General features: G+C 43.6%; 1 protein-coding gene across 2 annotated transcripts in view; it reads left to right on the top strand.

Annotated features, from left to right (window-relative positions):
* IPO7 (importin 7) overlaps positions 1 to 12,521 on the top strand; it is a 78,693-nt gene extending 66,172 nt beyond the window's left edge. The window contains exons 20-25 of one of the 2 annotated variants that reach the window (XM_060263045.1): positions 1,825 to 1,920; positions 5,599 to 5,819; positions 6,099 to 6,307; positions 7,193 to 7,399; positions 8,169 to 8,285; positions 10,768 to 12,521. In XM_060263045.1, coding sequence (XP_060119028.1) covers positions 1,825 to 1,920; positions 5,599 to 5,819; positions 6,099 to 6,307; positions 7,193 to 7,399; positions 8,169 to 8,285; positions 10,768 to 10,865 — 948 coding nt within the window. In that variant the 3' untranslated portion in view covers positions 10,866 to 12,521. The remainder of the gene's footprint in view (positions 1 to 1,824; positions 1,921 to 5,598; positions 5,820 to 6,098; positions 6,308 to 7,192; positions 7,400 to 8,168; positions 8,286 to 10,767) is intronic. The other variant, XM_060263046.1, reaches the window with a different exon arrangement.
* The last annotated feature ends 10,296 nt before the right edge of the window (positions 12,522 to 22,817 follow it).

Genomic DNA, 22,817 nt, shown 5'->3' with positions numbered 1-22,817 from the left:
CAGGAAATCGGTCTGCTGACAGAGTTGATACAAGACAAGGTGGAAACCGTTATTTTAAAACACAGCGAAACTGAAAATTTACATGAGCGGGGTGGTGTAGGGATCCCAGTGATGTCTACGGAGATGAGAGAGGTGCATAAGGATCCAGTGGGAAAGGAGTCGAAAGAAAACAAAATGGAGACATTGTGCGCAGTTACAAAAAGGAGGCGGAAATCAAGCCTAATTAAAGTTTTTGCAGCAGAAAGTGACAGCGTGGAGATCTCATCACTTTCAGTAAAACGGATCTATGTGCCAAAAGGAGAAAAGGCAGACTACTTCAAGAAGATCAAGGCTTGGAAAGCTTTCAAAAAGAAGGGATTATAAACTGTTGCTCTTTCTCGTAATTGGTCAACATGGAATTAATAAAAGGAAACTGACATGCAGCCTTGAAATGACTTTGAAATGACAAGTGAGACTTCTAGAGGCATGTGGCTTTGAAATGGCAAACGAGACTTTTAAAACCTGAATGCTTCTCTTCTATTTGTTATTTTTGATCTATGGATCGTATATTTTCAAAGCTAAATAGAGCAATTTAATAGAGAGTGGGTTATGGAGGTGTATGATTTTTTCCATAGACAAAAATAAATGTGTAAGAGAGGGGACTGTTTCCATTTAGGGATCCTACTTTTTTTTTATATAAAAAATAGAGCAATTTAATAGAGGGTTATAGAGATTGTATGATTTTTGTTACTTCAGTAAAAATAATAAGTATGGGAAATGAGGCTGTCATTGTTTATTAAACTTGTGCTTCTTAGAGTAATATGAAAATAAGAGCTATAGGTCGTTTTCGCACTTCCCTTATTCCGGAGCGACATCCCTCTTCACCACGCAGCGTCTGCACGGTGAAGAGGGATGTCGCTCCAAAATAAGGGAAGTGCGAAAACGACCAAAGTCTCCAAAAATTTAATGAATCTTAAACATTCAATTTAGACAAACAATTAATTTGGGTCAATTTATAATAAGGTAGACAACACAGGTATTTGAAAATTTTAAAGATTTGCTCCTGGTTCTCCCCCCCCCCCCCCTTTTTTAGCAATAGAACTTGTTGATATTGAAATAGATAAAGTATTGTCTGCTAGGTTTTATTTTGGTCTTTTGGGGTTTTTTTTTTTTCATTTTTTCTCTGTTGGAAGCGATTAAGGTAGCATTAAGGATAAAGAAATTATATTCATCTTCTCTGCTTATGACTATTGTCAATATTGTTAAAGTTAGTGCTTATCCCTAACATGGTTAAAATTAACCAGTGGGGTTTATTTTGTGGTTGGTTTCTTTGCTTTTCTTGTTTGTTTGTATTAAAGATGAATAACTTAGATTTATACCATAAGCAATAGAATAGTAAAAATATATATAATAAAATAATGACTGTATAATGTAATGGTTGTACTGGGTTAAAATTTAAGACTTGCAGCTAGAAAGAATTTAGTATCAGGTTTGGAAGTTAGAAATGTAACAGCTATATTTACTGCTTTTCTTTTTTTTTCTGTTTTGTTCTTCCCCCAATTCTTTCCCTCTTTTGCTTCTGTATCCCCTCATTATTCCTTTCTCTTTATACTGAAACTTAATAAAAAAAATTAAAATTGAAATCTTTTGCTTAACCTAAACAAGGAGCTCAGTTTTGGGGATGTGAAATAATGTTCAATAACTTTTGTGCCAGTAATATTTTTCATGTCTATGCAAGTCAAGTAGGAAAGGTCTAATCTTGCAAGAGTTCATTTCTTTTTGAAAAGTGTGAAAAACTATTTAATATTTAGTGTAGGGGTTAACAGAGAATGTGATGTTTCTTAGGTTCTGACAGGTGTAGCAGGAGAAGATGCTGAATGTCATGCAGCAAAATTGTTAGAGGTGATCATTCTACAATGTAAAGGCCGTGGTATTGATCAGGTAAGATTTTTAGCTAATTTAAGAAAACTGTATAAAATTGTATCTTTTGGAAGTAAGACAGGACAACAGTCTAGTATCATGTGTGTAATTAATAAGCAATTAAAAATGTGAGAAGTCCCAAAATCACTGATAGTGGACTCTTATACTTTTCGCTTAATGTATAGTTTTTTTGCTTATTGGCAAAGAGAAATTCAAGTTGTATTAATACAGCAGAGCACCCTAAAGAGACATTTCCAGCCTTTGCTGGATGACTGTAATTAAAAAACTGCATCAGAAATAAAACATTATTTGAGATAATTTATTTATTTTTATTTTATTTTAGTAAATTTCTATTCTGCTCATTCCCCGTAGGGCTCAGGCCAGAGTACAGCATATGATAAAACAATAAAATACAATAAAAACATTTTAAAAACAGACAGCTCAACAGCACTCAGAGAAGTTTACCATATCACATATTGCCCAGCCTGGCCATCTCACATCATGATATCTCATAGAGATGGCAGATGATAATCCATTTTGTAACACAGGTAACAGTGCCAATAGGGGAGGCCAACCAGATCAAGAATAGACGCCCGCAGCCTCAACTAAAACCTTGGCGGAACAGCTCCATTTTACAGGCTCTACAGAGGGCTAATAAACCAGGTAGGGCCCAGATCTCTGTAAGGAGCTGATTCCACCAGGTTGGGGCCAGGACCGAAAAAGCCCTGGCCCTAGTTGAGGCAAGGTAGGTGTCTCTTGGGCCGGGGATGGCCAACAGATGTTGGGAGGCTGAACATAACGACCTCCTGGGCATATATGGAAGGAGACGGTCCCGCAGGTATGTTGGTCCCAGGCTGCGTAAGGCTTTAAATGTTAGAACCAAAATCTTGAAGCGGATCTGGTACTCAATGGGCAGCCAGTGCAGACTGCAGAGCGCCGACTGAATACCCACCCGTAAAGGTGGTGCAGTCAGCAGACGAGCTGCCACATTCTGCACCCACTGCAATTTGCGGATCAATCTTTACTGTAACTTGCTCTACGCTGGTTTACCCTAGTCTGGAAGTGACCATTGCATGGATCACTGTAGCCAGGTCCTGGGGGGATAGATATAGCGCTAGCTACCTGATCTGCCGAAGATAAAAGGCAGATCTGGCAACTATCGTGATCTGGGCCTCCGTGGAAAGGGAGGCATCCAAGGTCACTCCGAAGCTCTTCACCTGTTGGGCTGGCACCAATGTGGCACCATCCAAAGCTGGGAGCTGGATGCCCATACCGGCTCCACCCCGACTGAGATACAGGACCTCCGTCTTAGCTGGATTCAGCTTCAGCTGGCTCTGTTGTAACCACCCAGCCACAGCTCCCAATGCCTCAGATAACTGGTCAGGAGCAGCGACAGGCCGGCCACTCATCAACAGATAGAGCTGGGTGTCATCAGCATACTAGTGGCAACCCAGCCCAAAACCTCGGGCAATCTGGGCAAGGGGGTGCATATAGATGTTAAATAATATTGGCAAGAGAATGGCTCCTTGCGGCACTCCACATATAAGTGGATGCCACAAGGAAGTCTGCTTGCCAAGCACCACCCTTTGCCCCTGGAGAAAGGAGGAAAACCATTGTAGGGCCACCCCCTGAACTCCGGCAACGGCAGGGTGGTGGGTCATAAGGTTGTAATCGACTGTGTCAAATGCTGCTGACAGATCAAGAAGTATCAGCAGTGCTGTCCTGCCTTGATCCAAGTGCTGTCTTAGGTCATCTGTGAGAGCGACTAGGACAGTCTCTGCCCCATGGCGTGGGCGAAAGCTGGACTGGAATGGGTCCAAGGCGGATGTCTCATCCAGGAAAACCTGTAACTGCTCCGCCACCGCTTTCTCAACTACCTTACCCAGAAACCGTAAATTCGAAACTGGGTGGTAGTTGGCCAAGACTGCAGGTCTAATGATGGTTTTTTCAAAAGTGGACGAACCATTGCCTCCTTCATTCTATAAGAGGTTCTTCACTCTTCGTCATGAGCACGTCGCTACACTCACTCTAGCCGTCTAAGTTGCTGTTTCATCCTCAGCTCCACAGTATACCAAGGGACAGCTTTGGTGCAACAACGAAGAGGGCGCCAGGGAGCGATGTCATCGATGGCAATGGAGAACCGGGAGTACCAGTTCTCCACTAACTTATTTAATGGCCAGCCAGGTGGCATCGGATCCCACAAAGCCAACTGAAACCGCTCTGGGTCTATTTGGCTCTGCGGGCAAGTATAAATCCCCCAGAACTAATAGCCTAGGGAAGTCCAATGCACTCCAATACCCACGTGGACACCGCATCCAGCAGGGCGGGTGCAGTAAGAACATAAGAGAAGCCATGTTGGATCAGGCCAATGGCCCACCATGTTGGATCAGGCCAATGGCCCATCAAGTCCAACACTCTGTGTCACACAGTGGCAAAAAATTTTATATACACACATACACTGTGGCTAATAGCCACTGATGGACCTGTGCTCCATATTTTTATCTAAACCCTTCTTGAAGGTGGCTATACTTGTGGCCGCCACCACCTCCTGTGGCAGTGAATTCCACATGTTAATCACCCTTTGGGTGAAGAAGTACTTCCTTTTATCTGTTTTAACCTGTCTGCTCAGCAATTTCATCGAATGCCCACGAGTTGCCCAGTAGGCGGTTGGTACACCACCCAGATTGCCAAACTCTCTTCAGCTTCCCACACTAGGTCGACACACTCAATGCCGGCGATGTTTGGGGCAGGAAGTGCCCTGAAAGAAAAATAATCCCAGACAAACACAGCAACTCTTCTCCCCCCCCCCCCACTCATTTGTTTGAGACTGGTGGAGGACAGAGAACCCGGGTGGGGTAAGCTGGTTCAAGGCAACAGTGTCGCCTTCCTGCACCCAGGTATCTGTCATATAGGCCAGGTCCACCTGCTGCTCCATGAGAAAATCTCGCAGAGTCGCGATCTTATTGTTGATGGACCTGGCATTAATCTACATCAGTGTCAGAGATGGGGTCTTCCTAGCCCCACAACTAATATGCCTCGGGATGGGACATAGGTGGGAAAGGGTCCGAGCATTTCCGTATCTCTGGCCTTTTCCTTGTCTTCGCACTCTATGCCCACTGCCATACCTTTCTTGCCCCTCAATGACGGATATCCCTGACTCTAACATGGCCTCCCCAGCATAGTGCTCAGGTCAGAAAGTGATTTCTTTTTTTTAAAGGAACTGGAGAACCATTGGGGAGGTATACATTCTGAATGCTCATAAGATGTGGATATTCTTGGTATGCTGCCACTTACAGATTGCAGTCCATTGTACATTTCAGGTGCTGATCTTCATTAACTTTATAAGTCCTTTACTGATTAATCTGCAAAACTTTGCAGTCTGATAACATGAACACAGAAGCATAGCTCCCCCCCTCCCTTGCCCCAAAGTACAAAAGCTGCAGTTGTTCTTGGCCATTTTCTTCTGTGATTGGTCATCTGTTTTTACTTGCTGTGTGGCATATGTGGGTTTCTGGTGATGAGCAGGACTAGAGAGGAAACAGATGAAGACCTGCTTCTCCTTTTCCCTGTTGTATTAGGGAAAATATCTAGTTCTGAGTTGAAAAGTGGCAGCGTAAATAAAAAGTATGAACTCTGGGTGGTGTTTTAATGGGTTTTTTTAAAAAACAAACTTGGGGTCATTATTTTTTTCTTCTCCAGTGTATACCTTTGTTTGTGGAAGCTGCTTTAGAAAGGTTGACTAGAGAAGTTAAAACAAGTGAACTGAGAACAATGTGCCTCCAGGTTGCCATTGCTGCACTCTATTACAATCCACACCTGCTTCTGAGTACTTTGGAAAATCTTCGCTTCCCCAATAATGTGGAGCCTGTTACAAATCACTTCATTACACAGTGGCTAAATGATGTAGACTGTTTCTTGGGGTAAGTTGCTTGTCTCTTGGAAATTATTGCCCTGACCCACTGAGCTCCCTTACACACAGGCAAGGAACTGCATATGCACAGTGGATCTCTTATATATCTTTTCCACTTCTGTGTAATTTGTAAAGGTACATCTCTTTGGGGAAAGTGACTAGAAATGTGGCTGTGTGTATCAGTCGTCTTCTCCTTGTATTTATCTGGATGTGGACCCATCTTGGGTAATTTGCCTTATTTTTCCTAAAGTTGTAAATAATATAATAGGAACCTTATTTTGTATTTCAGACTTCATGACAGAAAAATGTGCGTACTTGGCTTGTGTGCTCTTATTGATCTGGAACAGATACCACAGGTTTTAAATCAGGTTTCAGGACAGATCTTGCCAGCTTTTATCCTTTTATTTAATGGCCTGAAAAGAGCATATGCTTGCCATGCAGAGCATGAAAATGATTCTGATGACGATGACGATGAAGCAGAAGATGATGAGGAAGCAGGTAAAGATAGCCAGTATGTTGCTAATGCTGCTCTTGCTGTGAACTTGACCCTGGCGCTATTCTGTGAAATATGTTTCTGTCGTCTATGGATTTTTGTTTGCTTTACTTCCTTGCTTTCTTGTTCATATAGCAGAGTCTTCTGTCTTGTGTCAGAGTTGTTGCTGTTTTGCTCCCATACCTAATCCTTTTTTCCATTTGCTTTTGAAATTAAATCAATCAATCTTAAACATTTCATTAGTGTTTGGAATGTAGCCCACCTAAGCAGTTTCTTGGTGTTTTGCTTCTGTGTTTCTCTGTGGGTTATTCTTTTCTCTTTTGTAAGCTGTGTAGTTCATATACTTCATTTTGTATTCAGTGCATTGGTGGGGAAACAAATACTTTGTTACGTTAAATTAGAGCAGGGGTCCCCAACATGGTGTCTGTGGGTGCCATTGCACCCACCAGCACCTTTCCTGGCACCTGCCAAGTGACTTTAGAAAGTGAGCAGGGCTAGGTGGGCTTTTCCCCAGTAGGGCTTCTGATCAGCTGTGAAGATAAAAAGATATCCTGTTAAACAGACTTCTGCCTGAAATGTTGAAGTTACTGTTAGAGTTTTATTGTAGCCTAGATCCCTGACATTTTGTGGTTGGCTGCACTTCCTGCGGCTATCGTTTTATGATTGGCTCTGCCTCCTGTGGCAGCCATTTTGTGATTGTGCCCATCACCCTTTGTCAGAATTCCAAAAGGTGCCCACAGACACAAAAATGTTGAGGACTCCTGAACTAGCACTGGGATAAAAAGTTGAGAGACTTGTAGAATATAAGCATTACAAATAGCAATGGGGAAAAGAACAATATCCCTTGCCGTCCTGGAACCACTTTTTTTTTATTCCGTGTCTTCTTACAGAAGAGCTTGGGAGTGATGAAGATGATATTGATGAAGATGGACAAGAATGTTTAGAAATTTTGGCAAAGCAGGCTGGGGAAGATGGAGATGATGAGGACTGGGAAGAAGATGATGCTGAAGAAACTGCCCTGGAGGAATATTCAACAGTTATTGATGATGAAGATAATCCTGTTGATGAATACCAGATATTTAAAGCAATTTTTCAGAGTAAGAGCAAATGTAATATACTTGCACCCAGGGCTTTTTTTGTTGCAGCAACTCCTTTGCATATTAGGCCACACACCCCTGATGTAGCCAATCCTCTTGAAGCTTACTGTAGGCACTGTACTAAGAGCCCTGTAAGCTCTTGGAGGACTTGCTATATATCAGGGATGTGTGGCCTAATATGCAAAAGAGTTCCTGCAACAAAAAAGCCCTACATGAAACTGTATGTGTGTTTGGAATGGTGAGAAATGGTGAAAAAGAACACGTGGCTCATAAACAGTCAGGACATGTTTTTACAGGTAGAATTGGTGTGTACTGATGATCCAAGAGATTCAGGGAGAGCAGTGTGATTAAAACCTGAAGCAGGCAGTTTATAACATCATGCATAATTTGTGACACCACTTGAAATTGTTTCCCTTCTCGTAATACTTTTGCAGGAACTGTGCCAATCAGGAAAGAGGTAGGTGTTTAGGCTTGAAAGAGGAAGCCAGGTGGTAGTCATGGTGCACAAGATGATATGCAAGCAAAGAAATCCCATTCCCATTTCTGAACTTTCTTTCTCTAGCTTTCTATATTGTCTAAAATGGACAAATGCAAATAAAACCATTCAAAATCTGGAGTCAAGTTTATGTTTAAGGCAAATTGAGTGACTGGATGTGGGAGAAATAGTAGTGCTTTTAATTAAGATACAATAATAGTAAAAGTGGCTCCTAAGAAGTAATAGTGAACTGTCTTCAGTTTGCCTCATATCTGCATGTCTCTTTTTCCATAGCAATTCAGAATCGTAATCCTGTTTGGTACCAAGCTTTGACACGTGGTCTTAATGAAGAACAAAGAAAACAGTTACAAGACATAGCAACTTTAGCAGATCAGCGAAGAGCAGCCCATGGTATGTGTTTCTCCATTAGGCTTTATGTCATTATTAAGTACTGGCTTGTCAGCTTCTGTTTTACAAAAGAGTCTATGACCAAATCACTCTGAAAGTGCTTTATCTCATTTGATCTCAGAAACTCAGATATCAGACCTGATTAGTAAGCACTTGCACAAAAGAAAACACATCAACAAGAACTAAAATTAAAGGGAGAGCAAGGATAATTACATTGGCAGCAACAGTGTTCAGGCTAATAAAACCTTATGAGCAATTGTCTAGTAAATTAGTGCTGTTGTACATTAGAGATCCTCTTTGGTTTTTCCCAGTCAGCATCAGGTGCTTATTTCAGTACAAGTGCCTTATTCATAAGAACACACCAGGCTTGCTGAATTGGACTTGTGTTCCATCTAGTCCAACATACTGTTTCTGACAATGGCCAACCAGTTTTCCTGAAGAGCCAACAAACAGAGCAAAGAAACCAAGGGCTTCTAATGTTGTTTCCTAGTGTTGACAATTACAGTCTCTGAATATGGAGGTTCTCTTTAGTCACCATGGCTAGTAGCTATTGATGATCTGTCCTCCATGAATTGAATGAATGCCCTTTTAAAGTAATTGATGTTAATCACCATTACTGCAGTGAATTCCAGTTTAATTATTCATGAAGTAAAGAAATATTTTTTTTTGTATATCCTGAATCTTGCCCATTAACCTCAGTGAGTGCCCACAAGTGCTAATATTATGGGAGAGGATGAGAAGGTTTTCTTTATCCGCTTTCTCTACCCATGAGAGACACGAGAGCCAGTTTGGTGTAGTGGTTAAGTGTGCGGACTCTTATCTGGGAGAACCGGGTTTGATTCCCCACTCCTTCACTTGCACCTGCTAGCATGGCCTTGGGTCAGCCATAGCTCTGGCAGAGGTTGTCCTTGAAAGGGCAGCTGCTGTGAGAGCCCTCTCCAGCCCCACCCACCTCACAGGGTGTCTGTTGTGGGGGAGGAAGGTAAAGGAGATTGTGAGCCGCTCTGAGACTCTTCGGAGTGGAGGGCGGGATATAAATCCAATATCTTCTTCTTCTTCATGAACAATTTTATAAAACTTTGTTCTCCCTGGTCTTATGTTGGCCAGAAATGTACATAGTACTCCCAAGTGAGGCCTCACTATGCATCTAAAAAGGACACTATAATATCCGCCATTTTATTTTCAATTCCTTCTTTCCCAGAATGGAGTTTCCCTTTTTTTACTACTGCCATACTCTGAGCCAATATTTTCATTCAGCTGTTCACTAAAACCTTATGAGGGCAGAAAGGTGGGGTATAAGCAAACCCCAAGATCTATTACCTTCTCAGTCTCCATCAGCAAAGTTAGGATTTTTGTGTTTCAGCATGCATCACCTTATATTTGTTGAAGTTGAACTTCATTTGCCATGTTGTTGCCTACTTTACTCAGTTTAGAGAGATCCTCTTGGCACTCATCCCTATCTGCCTTGGGTTTCAACATCCTGAATAATTTGGTATCCTTTGCAAACTTGGCCACTTTCTGTCCCCCTCCCCATTCCAGGTGATTTATGAACAAATTTAAATAGCACTGGTCCCATTACCAGTACTGTAGGACACCTGTGCTCACTTTCCTCCATTGCAAGAACCTTCTGTTTATTCTTAGTCTTTTTTCTGTCATTTAAATAATTTTTAATCCATGAGAAGGCTAAGCTTACTCAAGAGTCTTGGTGAAGTTATTCTGTAAAAAGCTTTTTGGAAGCCCATATGTATAATACCTACTGGAATATCCTCAGGGCTTTTTTTGAGCAGGAATGCAGTTCCGGCTGGCTTGATGTCAAGGTGTGTGGCCTAGTGTGTAAATGAGTTCCTGATGGGCTTTTTCTACAGAAAAGCCCTGTGTGAAACAATGGTGATGCCAGGGTGTGAAGTCTAATATACAAGCGAGTTCCTGCTGGGCTTTTTCTACCAAAAAAGCCCTGAACATCCTTATCCACATGCTTGTTAAACTTCTCAGAGAACTCAGAAGGGTTTGTTAAGGAGGACTTCCTCTGCAGAACCCATGTTGATTTCTCCACAAAAGGCTTTGTTTTTCTATGTGCTTAAGAATTCTGTCTTTAATAATAGTTTCTATTAATTTACTTGGGATGTTAAGCTCAAAGGCCTGTAATTTCCTGGATCCCCTTGGACATATTCCATTTGTCTTGATACCAGGGCTGAGTTTAATTCATCTGTGATGTTTCTTGCTTGATCCCAGGCAGAGATTGGTTCCAGTATAGCACACAAAATAGATTTTGTTTTCACCATAGGAATGTTTAACAATATATGCTTTTAAAATCATATTCAATATAAAGCCTGCATTTATTGAGAGCAGGCTTCTAGTGTCTCTTAAGAATACAGTGTTTTGATAAACTGTTTAGCGGAAGCTAAGAATAAGCAGAAAAAACATGATAATGATTGACACGATTTGTAACTGAAAATAATTTCTCTTTTCCCCACCCTTCTTTCAGAATCCAAAATGATTGAAAAGCATGGTGGATACAAATTCAGTGCTCCAGTTGTGCCAAGTTCATTCAATTTTGGTGGTCCAGCCCCAGGAATGAATTGAATTATCACTACTTTTTCTCCTCCTGTGTGATTGTAGTGAAGAGCTTGTGTTCCTCCCAATAGTGGTTCCAGAACTGGTTCATGTTATCTACAGCTCACTCTAAATGATAGATTGAACGTTAAAAAAAAGAACCACCACCAACCCAGGAAGTGGACTTGATCATGCAACCTAATACTGGAAAGAAGGATTTATGAAGATAGGAAGAACTTGACACTTGAGCTTCAAATGACACGCTGTGGAAATCAAAAATCAAGAGGGATTGTCATGAAGGCAGCTTTCTTTCTATGAAGAAAAAATAAGGCATTGGCTGCAGGACTGTTGAAAAGGTTTATTTACAGTACACAAGCTAGAAGGCCAATTTAATTTTTTCACCTTTGGGACTTATGAGTATTTGCCCAATTTTCTTCCCTTCCCCTTCACCCTACTGGGAATCTGTTCTTTTAATGTACATAAAGGTAATTGGGTAGCCTTACTTAACACTTCATCATTTCCATTTATCAAGATTGTTCATATGTAGAATATCGGACACTTATTATAGCACTACATAACTGATAAATCTGTAAATGATTTAGCATTTTCATATTGAAACAAGCCTGCTAGCCTATGTACAAAAATAGCAAAATGTTTGTTTATAAAAAGGGATGTTCTGGGGAAATTTCAAGTTATTAATTTAAAGCAAACTAGCAGTTTTGTACCTGGTGACTTTGTGGTGCAGTCACCGTTGGTTGTGACTTGAATTTGGTTATGTAGAAAAGGGTTAGTAGTATTTAATTGCTGCTAAAAAGAAAAAAAATGGCAACACCCTCTGTGTCCTTTGTTTTTTTTAAAGCTGTCAATGTACAAGTGGAAATTTGGATACAGACCCCTTCATGTTTAAGTGCTGAGAATGGAGATAATATTCTCAGCAGAATGTGAAATCTGACATGAAGTTCTTCTCTTATAGAAGTGTTTTTTGAAGTGCGGTGGTGAAAGATCTACATATGCAATCTATTTAAAAAAATACATAATTTGGCTGGCTTGGGTTAGAGATCATTTAAGGTTGTTCCCTTATGTGGGAATATGAGAACTCTTACTGTGTTGTTTTTTTCAGCACTTGGATAGAGGCTTTAACATCTCCATTGTTCCTCCTCCCCCCCATAGTTCCAAAAATAGTGGACATTCTTTCATTTGCCTGATCCAGATGAGTTACCAAGCTCTCATTTCTGAAGCCACCATTCTCCTTTATACCTTTGCCTACAGGTGGTATAGTAGCTAGTATTTTAACTAGAAAGACAAAAAACCTCCTCCCTTACTGGGACCACTATTAAAACCACTCAGTGAAGAAGCCAACATCAAAATGATGTGACTGGACTGGCTTAGGGCCCCATCTTTATTTCTACAAAACAAATACATAAAACAATGTTGAGTTTCTTGATCTTGCCTTGAGATCACTGGTGTCAAATCTTTTTAAGTAAAAAGTTTCTTTATCCTGGCTGTTTTTATATTCAATGTCATCTGCTGTTACAATTGATGCTGAACAAGCTACCTTAATTTAAATGTTAGCCTCCAAAAATTCAAAGGCAGGTTGAAAAATGAACTGAATTTATATCTGTAAAAAAATGAAACTGAAATGAACATATATATTATGATATTCAAAATGCAGTCTTCAGAAAATCAGTTTGTGTGATGTGTATTTATTTGTTTGCATCAGCTTTTGGGGCTGCTCAGAATTTAAGGTTTAGCTTCTACCTCTTGCTGAGCTCCTGACAGCCTAACAGGCTGTCTCTTTTCACTTATTTTGTTCTTGATTCCCCCAAATGTGTATTTAATTAGAAGTAAACCACTGACACATTTAAGTGCTAAGAACAGGAACATCTTCCTTCCGTCCATCCTCTTCCACTTAGCTTTTGGCTAGGTAGCACAATGAAGTTGGATTCTCAAGTATGACTTGCTATCTTTTTTGAAGGTCTTGATTTCACGCCATGTTCCACTGCAGGTATTGATGGATTCTCCAATGGTCCCAGGAGTGGGTCAGTCCTTCACTCCTGGTATCTACCTCCTCTCCATAGGCAAACTTTTAGTCCAGGAGGGGAGGGGCTTGCTCCCTTCTCTCCAGTTTTGCCTGGCCCTGCCTCCAGAGCAGAAGAAAAAGAAAAGGAAAACTCAAGTTGGGGAAAGGGAGGATGGCTTGAATCTTCCAACATTCCTATCAAAAGCGCCTCAACACAGTCTGCGACAGCCGGAGTCCTCTTCAGCAGTGGACTATTAGAGGGACCCCAGTCGACCGCACTCCCTTCGTGGACACCAGCGACATCTTTTCCAGCTCTGGAAGCTGTGCTGGCTGAAACGTTGCTGGCTGAGTCAGCACTGGTGGGGAGGATGACAGGCTTCTGTGCCCCCCAGCAGCGGCTTTTTCATCTCTCCTGACATGGCAGTGTGCTCAGGGCAGGTAGAGCAAACTGACTCACTCCTGTAGATCGACCAGATAGGGCCCCTATTTGGAGTTCCCTCTGGACTGGGGCTTGCGGTCAATGCTGTGGTGAGGCAGTCCCAGGGTGGCTCTGGGTTGCCTGCACTTTGCCTCTCTCCTCTTCATTCCCCTTTCTTGTGTCCCTAGGCTTCCCATAGGCAGGGAAACAACCCTTGAATAGATCTGAGAGGGGACAGTCCTGGTTATTATTTGGATGGGAAACTACCATTGAACTCCAGGACACCACAGGGGAAGGCTAGAGTATAGGACTGTTGCCCATTTTGTGGAGATTGTTATTTCAGTGCAACTCCTCCAGCAGCTGTCCTTGATAGGGTTTATTTTGGCGGGAAAGCAGACATTTTGTCCCCTTTCCTTCACTTTCAGTATCTCCTGAGCCCTAAGATGGCCTCCCCTTCAGAGTTCCCTAAGGACAAGACTGAGCTCTGCCTCTTGCTACCTGGATCTCTCTGACTTCTCAAGGGAAGATGCCAAGGCCAACCTGTTTGCTTGGATCCAGCAACTAGTTAGAAGTGAAATCCAATCTGCTTCTCCTGCAGACCCTTCATGAGAATCTCAGGTGAATTCTAGGAAACGTTCCCACAAACCTAGCCATGGCAAGAGTGGGGGGAAAGCTGAAGCATCTTGGACCCCTGAGAATAAAAAGAGACATATGGATTCCTTTAGTAGCAGGGGTCAGGAGACTGCTTGCTCAGACCAGGAAGACTACTCTGATGCATCAGAGGTCTCCTCTCTTAAGAAGGAAAGGGAACTCTCAAAAGAAGACGAAATGGTACAGACCAACCAAAACAGGTTATTTCCACCAGACATTTATTCACGTGTCTTCCCAAAGATTACCAGGGAATTGGAGTTGTTTTACAATCCTAAAACTAAGCAAGAGGACTTGGGTTCTTGTTTGGAGACAGCCTCAACAGGTACGTTATAGAGGACAGATAAAGAAAGTCCTCCCATACAAGCGGTATGACAACAAAGGAAAAAAGATATTCCAGTCCTTTCATGACTCCAGAAAAGACTCCAAGCCTACTTATAACAAGTCATTCCGTTCCAGGTGGCAACAGAAACCCAGAGACAGGTCCTCATCCTTCAACAACAATAAGGGCCAATTGTCCAAGAGTTCCAAGAAAGGTGCCTCCACATTACTATGCCAAGCACAAAGACTCCGCTCTCATCATGGGTTGTCTCCAGCTTTTTGCCCAAGAATGGGAGCAAACTATGATGGACAGGTGGGTCCTGGAGACGATCTCCAATGGTTACACCATAGAATTTTATTTGCCCACCTCTTGACTGTTTTCTGGCCATCAGCAAGAACAAGTCTCAGAAACACGCCTTGATTCAACTAGCTATCCAACACCTCTTGGAGATTGGGGCAATAGAACCAGTTCCCCCAGTGGAAAGATCTCTGGGAGTCATCGTATCCAAAAAGAACGGGGACGGCCAAGCTATCCTAAACCTCAAGTGGGTCAACAAAAGGGTAGTGATGAAGTTCTGAATCGAAACCCTGAGATCAATTCTGCTAGCTATTCAGAAAGGTGACTTCCTAGCCTCAATAGTCTTATCCAAGGCTTATTTACATATCCGCATTGCTCTCTGTCATCATAAGTTTCTGAGGTTTGCCTAGGACAGGGAACACTTCCAGTACAGTACTCTTTGGCCTGAAGAGTTCTCCCAGAGTGTTCACCAAGGTACTAGTAATACTTGTAGCTGTGTTACGCCTACATGGAGTCTCACTATTTCCTTACCTCGACGACATTCTGGTGAAGGCCCCCTCCCTAGCCCAGGCTCATCTAGCCCTGGAACAAACAATAGTCATGCTGTCTTCCCATGGATTTGTGATAAACAGGGAGAAAAGCTCCAGCTCAGTCTATAGTGCATTTGGGAGTGAGAATCCACACCTTAGCAGACAAGGTGTTCATCACTCAATAAAGATGCCAAAAAATCCTTCAACTACTGTCTACAATTTTACAGGCAAGACTGGAAAAACTAATGACACTGACACAGCTTCTAGGGATGCTGGTCTCCTGTCAGGACATTGTTAAGAACATAAGAGAAGCCATGTTGGATCAGGCCAATGGCCCATCCAGTCCAACGCTCTGTGTCACACAGTGGCCAAAAAAACCAAGTGCCATCAGGAGGTCCAGCAGTGGGGCTAGAAGTCCTCCCACTGTGCCCTGCCCCAAGCACCAAGAATACAGAGCATCACTGCCCCAGACAGGGAGTTCCAACAATACGCTGTGGCTAATAGCCACTAATGGACCTCTGCTCCATATGTTTATCCAATCCCCTCTTGAAGTTGTCTATGCTTGTAGCCGCCACCACCTTCTGTGGCAGTGAATTCAACGTGTTCATAACCCTTTGGGTGAAGAAGTACTTCCTTTTATCAGTTCTAACCCAACTGCTCAGCAATTTCATTGAATGTCCGTAAGTTCTCATATTATGAGAGGAAGAAAAGTAGTTCTTTCTCTACCTTCTCTATCCCATGCATAATCTTGTAAACCTTTATCATGTCACCCTGCAGTCGGCACACTTCCACACCCGCCCTCTTCAAACCTTCCTGCATCCCTTTCAAAAGGCCATAGTTCAGAGGAAATCCCTGAAACTTTGCGTCCCAAGGTCTTTGAAGATGGCATTACTTTGGTGGATGGTCTCTAACAGGCTCACCTCTGGCCAGTTCTTGAGGGAACCACAAAGGATAGTAATAATGACAGATGCCAGTTTATTGGGATGGGGGGCCCACTCAGAGGGAATGGTGATGCAGGGCCGCAAGTCCAGTCAAGAATCCTCCAGAAGCATACATTTCCTGGAACCTTGAGCAATCTGGTTAGCCCTTGTTCAGCTGACCTTGAAACTGGAGCATTGCCATGTCCTAATTCAGACAGACAATATGACAGCGAAAGCCTACATCAACAGGCAAGGCAGGACAAGTTGAAGAACTTTTCAATCCGAGGCCAACCTCCTGTTTCAGTTGGCAGAGATGCATCTTCTGTCTCTGAAAGCTACACACGTGGTGAGTAAGAAGAAAGTCTTGGTGGACTGGCTTAACACCAAAACGCTTAGGAGACAGGTGCAAGGGGTAGTAAGAAAGGGGTGGCACTCTTAATCCACCTCAGAGTCATTGGTTTTCTTCATGGAATTTGAACACTGTGGTAGAAGCCCTCCCCCTCCCGCCTTTTGAATGTATGGCTTCCTGTAATTTAAAACAATTGACATTCAAAACAGTATTCCTAATGGGGATTACCTCAATGCACAGGGTCTCTGAAATCAGAGCCTTGTCCATCCATAGAGATTTGTGCGTGTTTCATCAGGATAAAGTAGGTCTACATCCTGATCCAGCATTCATTCCAAAACTTAACTTGACCTTTCATAGGCCACAGGATATCATTCTTCTGTCATTCTGTCCAAACCCGAAGCATGATAAAGAAAAACTTTTGTACTGTCTTGATGTCAGAAGAGCCTTAAGCTTTTATTTTGATAGGACCAAAGCCTTCCAAACTACTGACTCCTCATTTGTTTCTTTCCATAAGGCCTGCATGAGTAAGCCTATTTCTACTCCCACCATTAGCAGGTGGATGAGGGGCTGTAGCATAGAGGCTTACAAGGCTAAGGGTCTAGTTCCATCGCAAGGAATTACTGCCCATTCGCTCACAGGAGCAGCTATGTCAGCAGCCTACAGATCCTTTCCATCCTTAGAGGTGATCTGTAGGGCAACCAATTGGCGTTCTAGCCATTCCTTTACTAGACACTATAGAACAGATAAGGTAGCTTCAGCAGAGGCAGCCTTCGGTAGTAGAGTGTTTCAGCACATCATTTGATCCAAAAGACTGTACGTACCCACCTTGGGGTCATTGCTTTTTTATGTTCCAGGAACAAGGACCAACCCACTCCTGGGACCACTGGAGAACGGAAGATTATTTTCACTTACCATGAACTCTTCCTTCTCGGTGGTCCCAGAGTGGGTCAGTCCTGCCCACCCTCCTTTGGAGACGTACCGGTACCTGGTTCTAAATGATGTTTGGTCTCAAGGGACGTTATTGATCCTGTTTGCAGAATCTGAACTTTTCCAAATGGCGTGTGTTCTTTTTCTCATTTGCACTCAAACAGTTGTGATACTGTGTTCCTTTCAATATGATTAAAGCACGTTGTTAGTTCACTGCAGACATGTTGATTGTTTCTTCACTGTCCGGGAGGGGAATGTTACGCTTTGTACAGTTTCTTTTCCATGTTGGAGTTACCAGTAGGCATTCTGTGGGAGTTACGGCTTGTGGACATACTGAAGAGAAGGGAACAAGCCCCTCCCCTCCTGGACTAAAAGTTTGCTGACCCTGCCTATGGAGAGCAAGCGCTAGATCCCAGGAGTAAGAACTGACTCATTCTGGGATCACCAAGAAGGAAGACTTCACAGTAAGTGACAAGAATCTTCCATTTACAGATGCTTGGTGCAATTTAGACTATTACATCAAACTAACTTAAGGGCAAGGAAGCAAAGTTCACTAAATTAGTGTACTTTAATCTATTTTAGTTCATAATGATTCACAATGTATAGTTGGTTGGTTTCATAGGTACAACAGAACTTTACTGTTTATGACGTGGTTCATCATCTTGACTTCTCTGCAGGCACACACGAGACAGCAAGATTGCATGCCTGCTACAGAACAGCTTCCAAGCCTTTAAAGAGTGCTCCCCCTCCCCCTTTCATGGCGAAAGTGTCACATGACAGAAGCAGGCCAAGCACTCCTCCCTCAGTTCTCCTCTTGCGCCTGTGAGGAAAAGACATGCTTCCAATGAAGCTGCTTTGTAGAGCCTCAAAGACAAGTTCCAGTGAGGTCTTCCACAAAGAACTTCAAAAATTCTTACCAACAAATTCAGTAGGATGTCTTTTAAAAAAGTGTAAGGATTGTAGACCAGAATGACAACCATAGATTGCATTTTCTGTCTTGGGAAGGGCTACAACACAGCTGCTTGTCCAGCATACCATGGACTTACCCCTAAAGCCTGAGAGGACAGAGTGGCAAGACTAAAGGTTGCTTTATGGAAGAAAGCCCTGGGTGCAGTCCCAATTTGATAAAGGAGCAAGGGCCTAGTCTGTGATTTTGGCACTGACACCCTCAACAATAGAGGTGCAAGTCCAACCTGCTGTTGTCAGAATGGCTTCAGAACCATCTCCCAAGAAAGCTAAGAAAAAGGCAAAACATTCCCACTGCAGTCTGGCTCAATCACCGTCACACTGATGTCATTCAGTCTGGCCTTAAGATTCACAGACTCAATTCCCACAGGGCTGAGCATCACCATCCTCCTTGAATGGACAATCCTCCCTGTCTCAGCAACACCAAGCTAACTCCCCTCACTTGAGGTCCTCTCAACACCAGAGCACACTATCAAGAGTCAAGATCACCCCATCCTCACATCTAAAGACATCTTTGCTGCTGAGGACGGGCTGTTCAGTATCCGAAGTTGTCAGAAAGCAAAGTCTTTGAAGTATTGCCATAGGCACCATCAACGTTCCAAGAAAGACGGCAGCTTGATCAGCAACCATCAATCCAGAGGCCATCTCAGCAGAATCTATAGGGTCTGTTCCCATTCATACTCCTGGCTACTTCCAAAATCCACCACATCCAAAGGAAACCATTGAACCCAATGCCAGGCTGAGGAAAGAACCTCCCATCATGGGTCAGATTCCAAAGATGTTGGAAGTGGGTTCCAACAGCACATCAGTGCCATCTCCCGAAGACACAGTTCCATCACCCATGGAGGACCTCAAGATGTATTCTAAGTAGCTTGTCCAAATGGCAAAAGCCCTGAGGTCATAGTTCCACTCTTCAGAACAACCATCTGACCCTATAGTGGAGGTGTTATACAATCCTGACTCAGGACCCTTGGCTCTCTCCATGCTATGCGGGATGCAAGATATATCCATGGACATTTGGGCCAAGCCAGCCTCATCAAAGAATTTAGAGAACCTATACAGGATCAGAGAAGAGGGCTGTGATTACTTGTTTTGCTACCCCCAAACAAACCTCCCTGGTTTTGGAAGCCTTTCCTGCTAAGGAAAGGGCAGCCAGCCATTCATCCCCTCTGGAAAGGGACAGCAGGAGACTAGACTTGTTGGGAAGAAAGACCTACTCATCTGGCTCAATGGGACTGAAGGCAACTAATTTCACAGCAATCATGGGCCGCTACCAAATGTTACTATAATGGGGAAAGATGGCACAGTTTATAGAAATGTTACCTGATGATAAGCAAACCATAGCAAAGACCTTCATTTCAGAAGGCCAAAAGTTAGGAGTGCAGCAGCTGAATGCTGCCAGACATGGAGCTGATTGTCACAGTAGGTCAATGGCCTTTGGCATTGTCATAAGGAAACACTCTTGACTCCATTATTTAACCCTCCCATGGGATATGAGGACAAAAATAGAAGACTTCCCATTTGTGGGCTAAGACTACCTTGGACCGAATTAGAAAGAACAGATTGACAGCTAAGTCTCGGCATAACTTGCAACCCAACAACACCATTTAAGCAAAGGTATTTCCCAAGGCATGGTCAGATGTATCGCCAGCCAAGGTCCTGTTGTACCCCCAGATGATTGATTCCAGGCTCCTCCACCCCCTCCAGCAGGGCTATAGACCTCCTTATACCCAGGAACCTAAGCCCAAGAGGCAGGGTAGACAATGAGGAAGGAGCTTCTCCTGGCCATCAGCCTGAGTTCAGTAAAGTTCAGAAAGGTTATCAAAGTTCTTTTGCAGTTGGTGTCAAGTCACTAATGACTGGTAGGTTTTGTCCATAATAAAAAGGTTACTTTTTGGAGTTCAGTGCTCATTGTTCCCCTTCTGCAGCCCATTACCCTTCTTCACACAAGAGGTCACTTCCCTCTTGACTAAGGGGAACATTACAAAGCTCACCTCTACCAAAGACTTAAAAGGTTTTTTCTCCATTGATAAAAAGGGGGAGGAAAGAGGCCCATTCTGGACCTAAGATCTCCAAATAAACATCTGCATGTGTCAAAGATCTGAACGTTATCCCATTCAGGAAAAAAATGTCCCTCAAGAGTCCAAATGTCTGGTTCACTACACTAGACTTAAAAAATGCCTATTTCCATGGGACCATTAAAAAAAAACCTGCAGAAATTTTGCTACACAGGCTGCCTGTGAATACACTGTGCTCTCACTTGGCCTAGCCAGAGCCCCAAGGGTGTTTACAAAATGTATTGCTGAGGCCATTGCCAGTTAAAGGTTAAGCTGTACAGTATATCCTTATCTAGATTATTAGCTGTGAGTTTAAAGTTCACTAGACCTGGGGTGGCCAAACTGGCTTGTGCTACATGCAGCTCTTTTGCACACATTGTGTGGCTCCTGGAGGAGGAACTAATAAGGCTTAATCTCAAGTAAGCATGTGTAGCATCAGGATCTCAGTCAGCCTCTGAGCACTAACACATAGGTAGGCGACTATATTTTCTGTGTGTAAAGTGCAGAAGAGGGGAAAATAGGAGGCTTGCAAGCTCTTATCCACCACAGAGGTTGCCCAGAGATCTAGAGCAGGGAAAGAGAACACAAGAGAAAAATGAGCATGTAGGGGAGGGAGGCCACTGGACATGCACTCAAGATTCCTGCCCTTCCCTGCTAGATGGATGAAGTGATCTGAATGCGACCACCAAGAAGGGCAACAAGTTCAAGAGCAGCAAGTGAGGGAAGGAATATGAGAGGGCAAGCACTAGTTGCAGCCCTTGGCTCAGTGAGTGATGACGATAGGACTGGGGGGAGGGTGATGGTTACCCTCACCCCTCTGCAAGGTGCAGCATGATTGTCAATGGTGCAACATGGTCCCCTCTTTCAACATTCATCAAACAATATTCAGTGGCCGTGGACTCCAAAAATAAAGCTACAGTGGGAAAGGCAGTGTTACAGGCAACGTTTCACTGATCAGCCCACACCCTCTTCTAGTGAGCTTGCTTTTTACTGAGAAGCCTTCTTTGGAGGCACACATCTGTCAAGTGCGCTTATTTCTGTAACTTAATTGTTTGTTAAACAAAGAGCAGGTCACCAGCGCCCTATTGCTCCCCCTTATTTACAACCGTTGGGCAAGTTATAAATTCATCTGGCCCAAGGATGTTTATGCTACAGCCTGGCTGGTACCACTTTCAAGTCGCCTCTCCCACAGGTTCACACAGACAACTCTTATCTTCTGCTGGAGAAGTGTGAGAATGGGAGATGTTTTTAATAGCCTAAATTCCTTAGTAATAAAAGAGAGAGTGTTTAGTAACCTTTGAACCCGTGACTCAAGTATGCATCTGTAATGTAACCTTTGAAGGTATCCTATATAGCAACTGTGTAACCCTGTATACGTCATTACTCCCAAGGCTTGTGTCCTTGGTACAGCTTCTGAATTTCTAACAATAAAACAGCTTTGATTTAAAACACAAGACTGCTTATTGAGAAATATCGGCACTTGACATTTTTGGAGTAATCCTACTTGGGGATGTAACCGACTTGGAAACTTTCTACCCAAATGGTGGAGAGAGCTCCAGATAACAGAGAAGCCCCCGAAAACCCAGAACGGCCAATTGACGAAGATCAAGGACCCGACACAGCCCCGAGACAACCTCTGTGGCACGTACTTGACGCCAGGAGGCCGGCAGGGCGAGGGTCTCCGCTGCACATATAGTGATTGGGGCCCCAGAAGGTCCACCAGCCTAATGGACGAAGCACCCACTCGGAGAGAGGCAATCTTGGCACTACCTCCCCTATGCACACGGATGGGAGACGACAGTGACCAGGACGCCTCGGAGGTGAGTGGGGGAAATAGTCGGGAAGAGCGATGCCCCAATCTGATCCCATGAGGAGGAGGAGGAAGAACAAAACCCCGACCCACGGGACTTCCTCCAAATGTTGAGATTAGAAATGGCAGAGATGGCCAAAGGCTTAAGAGAAGAAATGCGAGCCAATAATTCATTCATGGCCAAAGAGGTGAGGAAGCAACTAGATCAGGCATTGCAGCCACCGTTGCAAAGAGGGGGGCAACCACCACAACCCCCCCCCTTCCACTGCTGCAGCTGCCCCAGCAACCTCAGCCACTGGTACCGCCACTGCCGCGAGATTACAGATGAGGCTGCGAGCTGGATGCCAACCTTCGACAGAGACCCCGAAGAGGTGGAGTACTTTTCAATACAAGCGAACAGCTTTATGTTCTACTGGGGGCACACCTTTCCCGATGAATTTAGCAGAGTGGATTACTTGGACTCGAAACTGAAGGGGGCTGCCAAGAGATGGTACGTAAGCCTGTACGAGACCAGGAGCCCCGAACTGGACACGGTAGCGGCGTTCCTATGAGCCCTACTGACGCAGTATGAAGATCTTTTGCAAGAGACCCGAGCACTGACCACCCTGAGGGACCTACAACAGGGGCCCAAAGCTGTGAGAGTATGCAGCCGAATTCAGAGCCAATGCGGCCAAAGTGCGAGGGTGGAACGAGCAGATGAAGACAGAGCAATTACAGA

The sequence above is a fragment of the Heteronotia binoei genome, chromosome 21 (genome assembly GCF_032191835.1).
Source record: "Heteronotia binoei isolate CCM8104 ecotype False Entrance Well chromosome 21, APGP_CSIRO_Hbin_v1, whole genome shotgun sequence".
NCBI classification, from domain to species: domain Eukaryota; kingdom Metazoa; phylum Chordata; class Lepidosauria; order Squamata; family Gekkonidae; genus Heteronotia; species Heteronotia binoei.
Note: the sequence above shows the minus strand (reverse complement) of the source record. Positions and strands in the feature narration are given on the sequence as shown.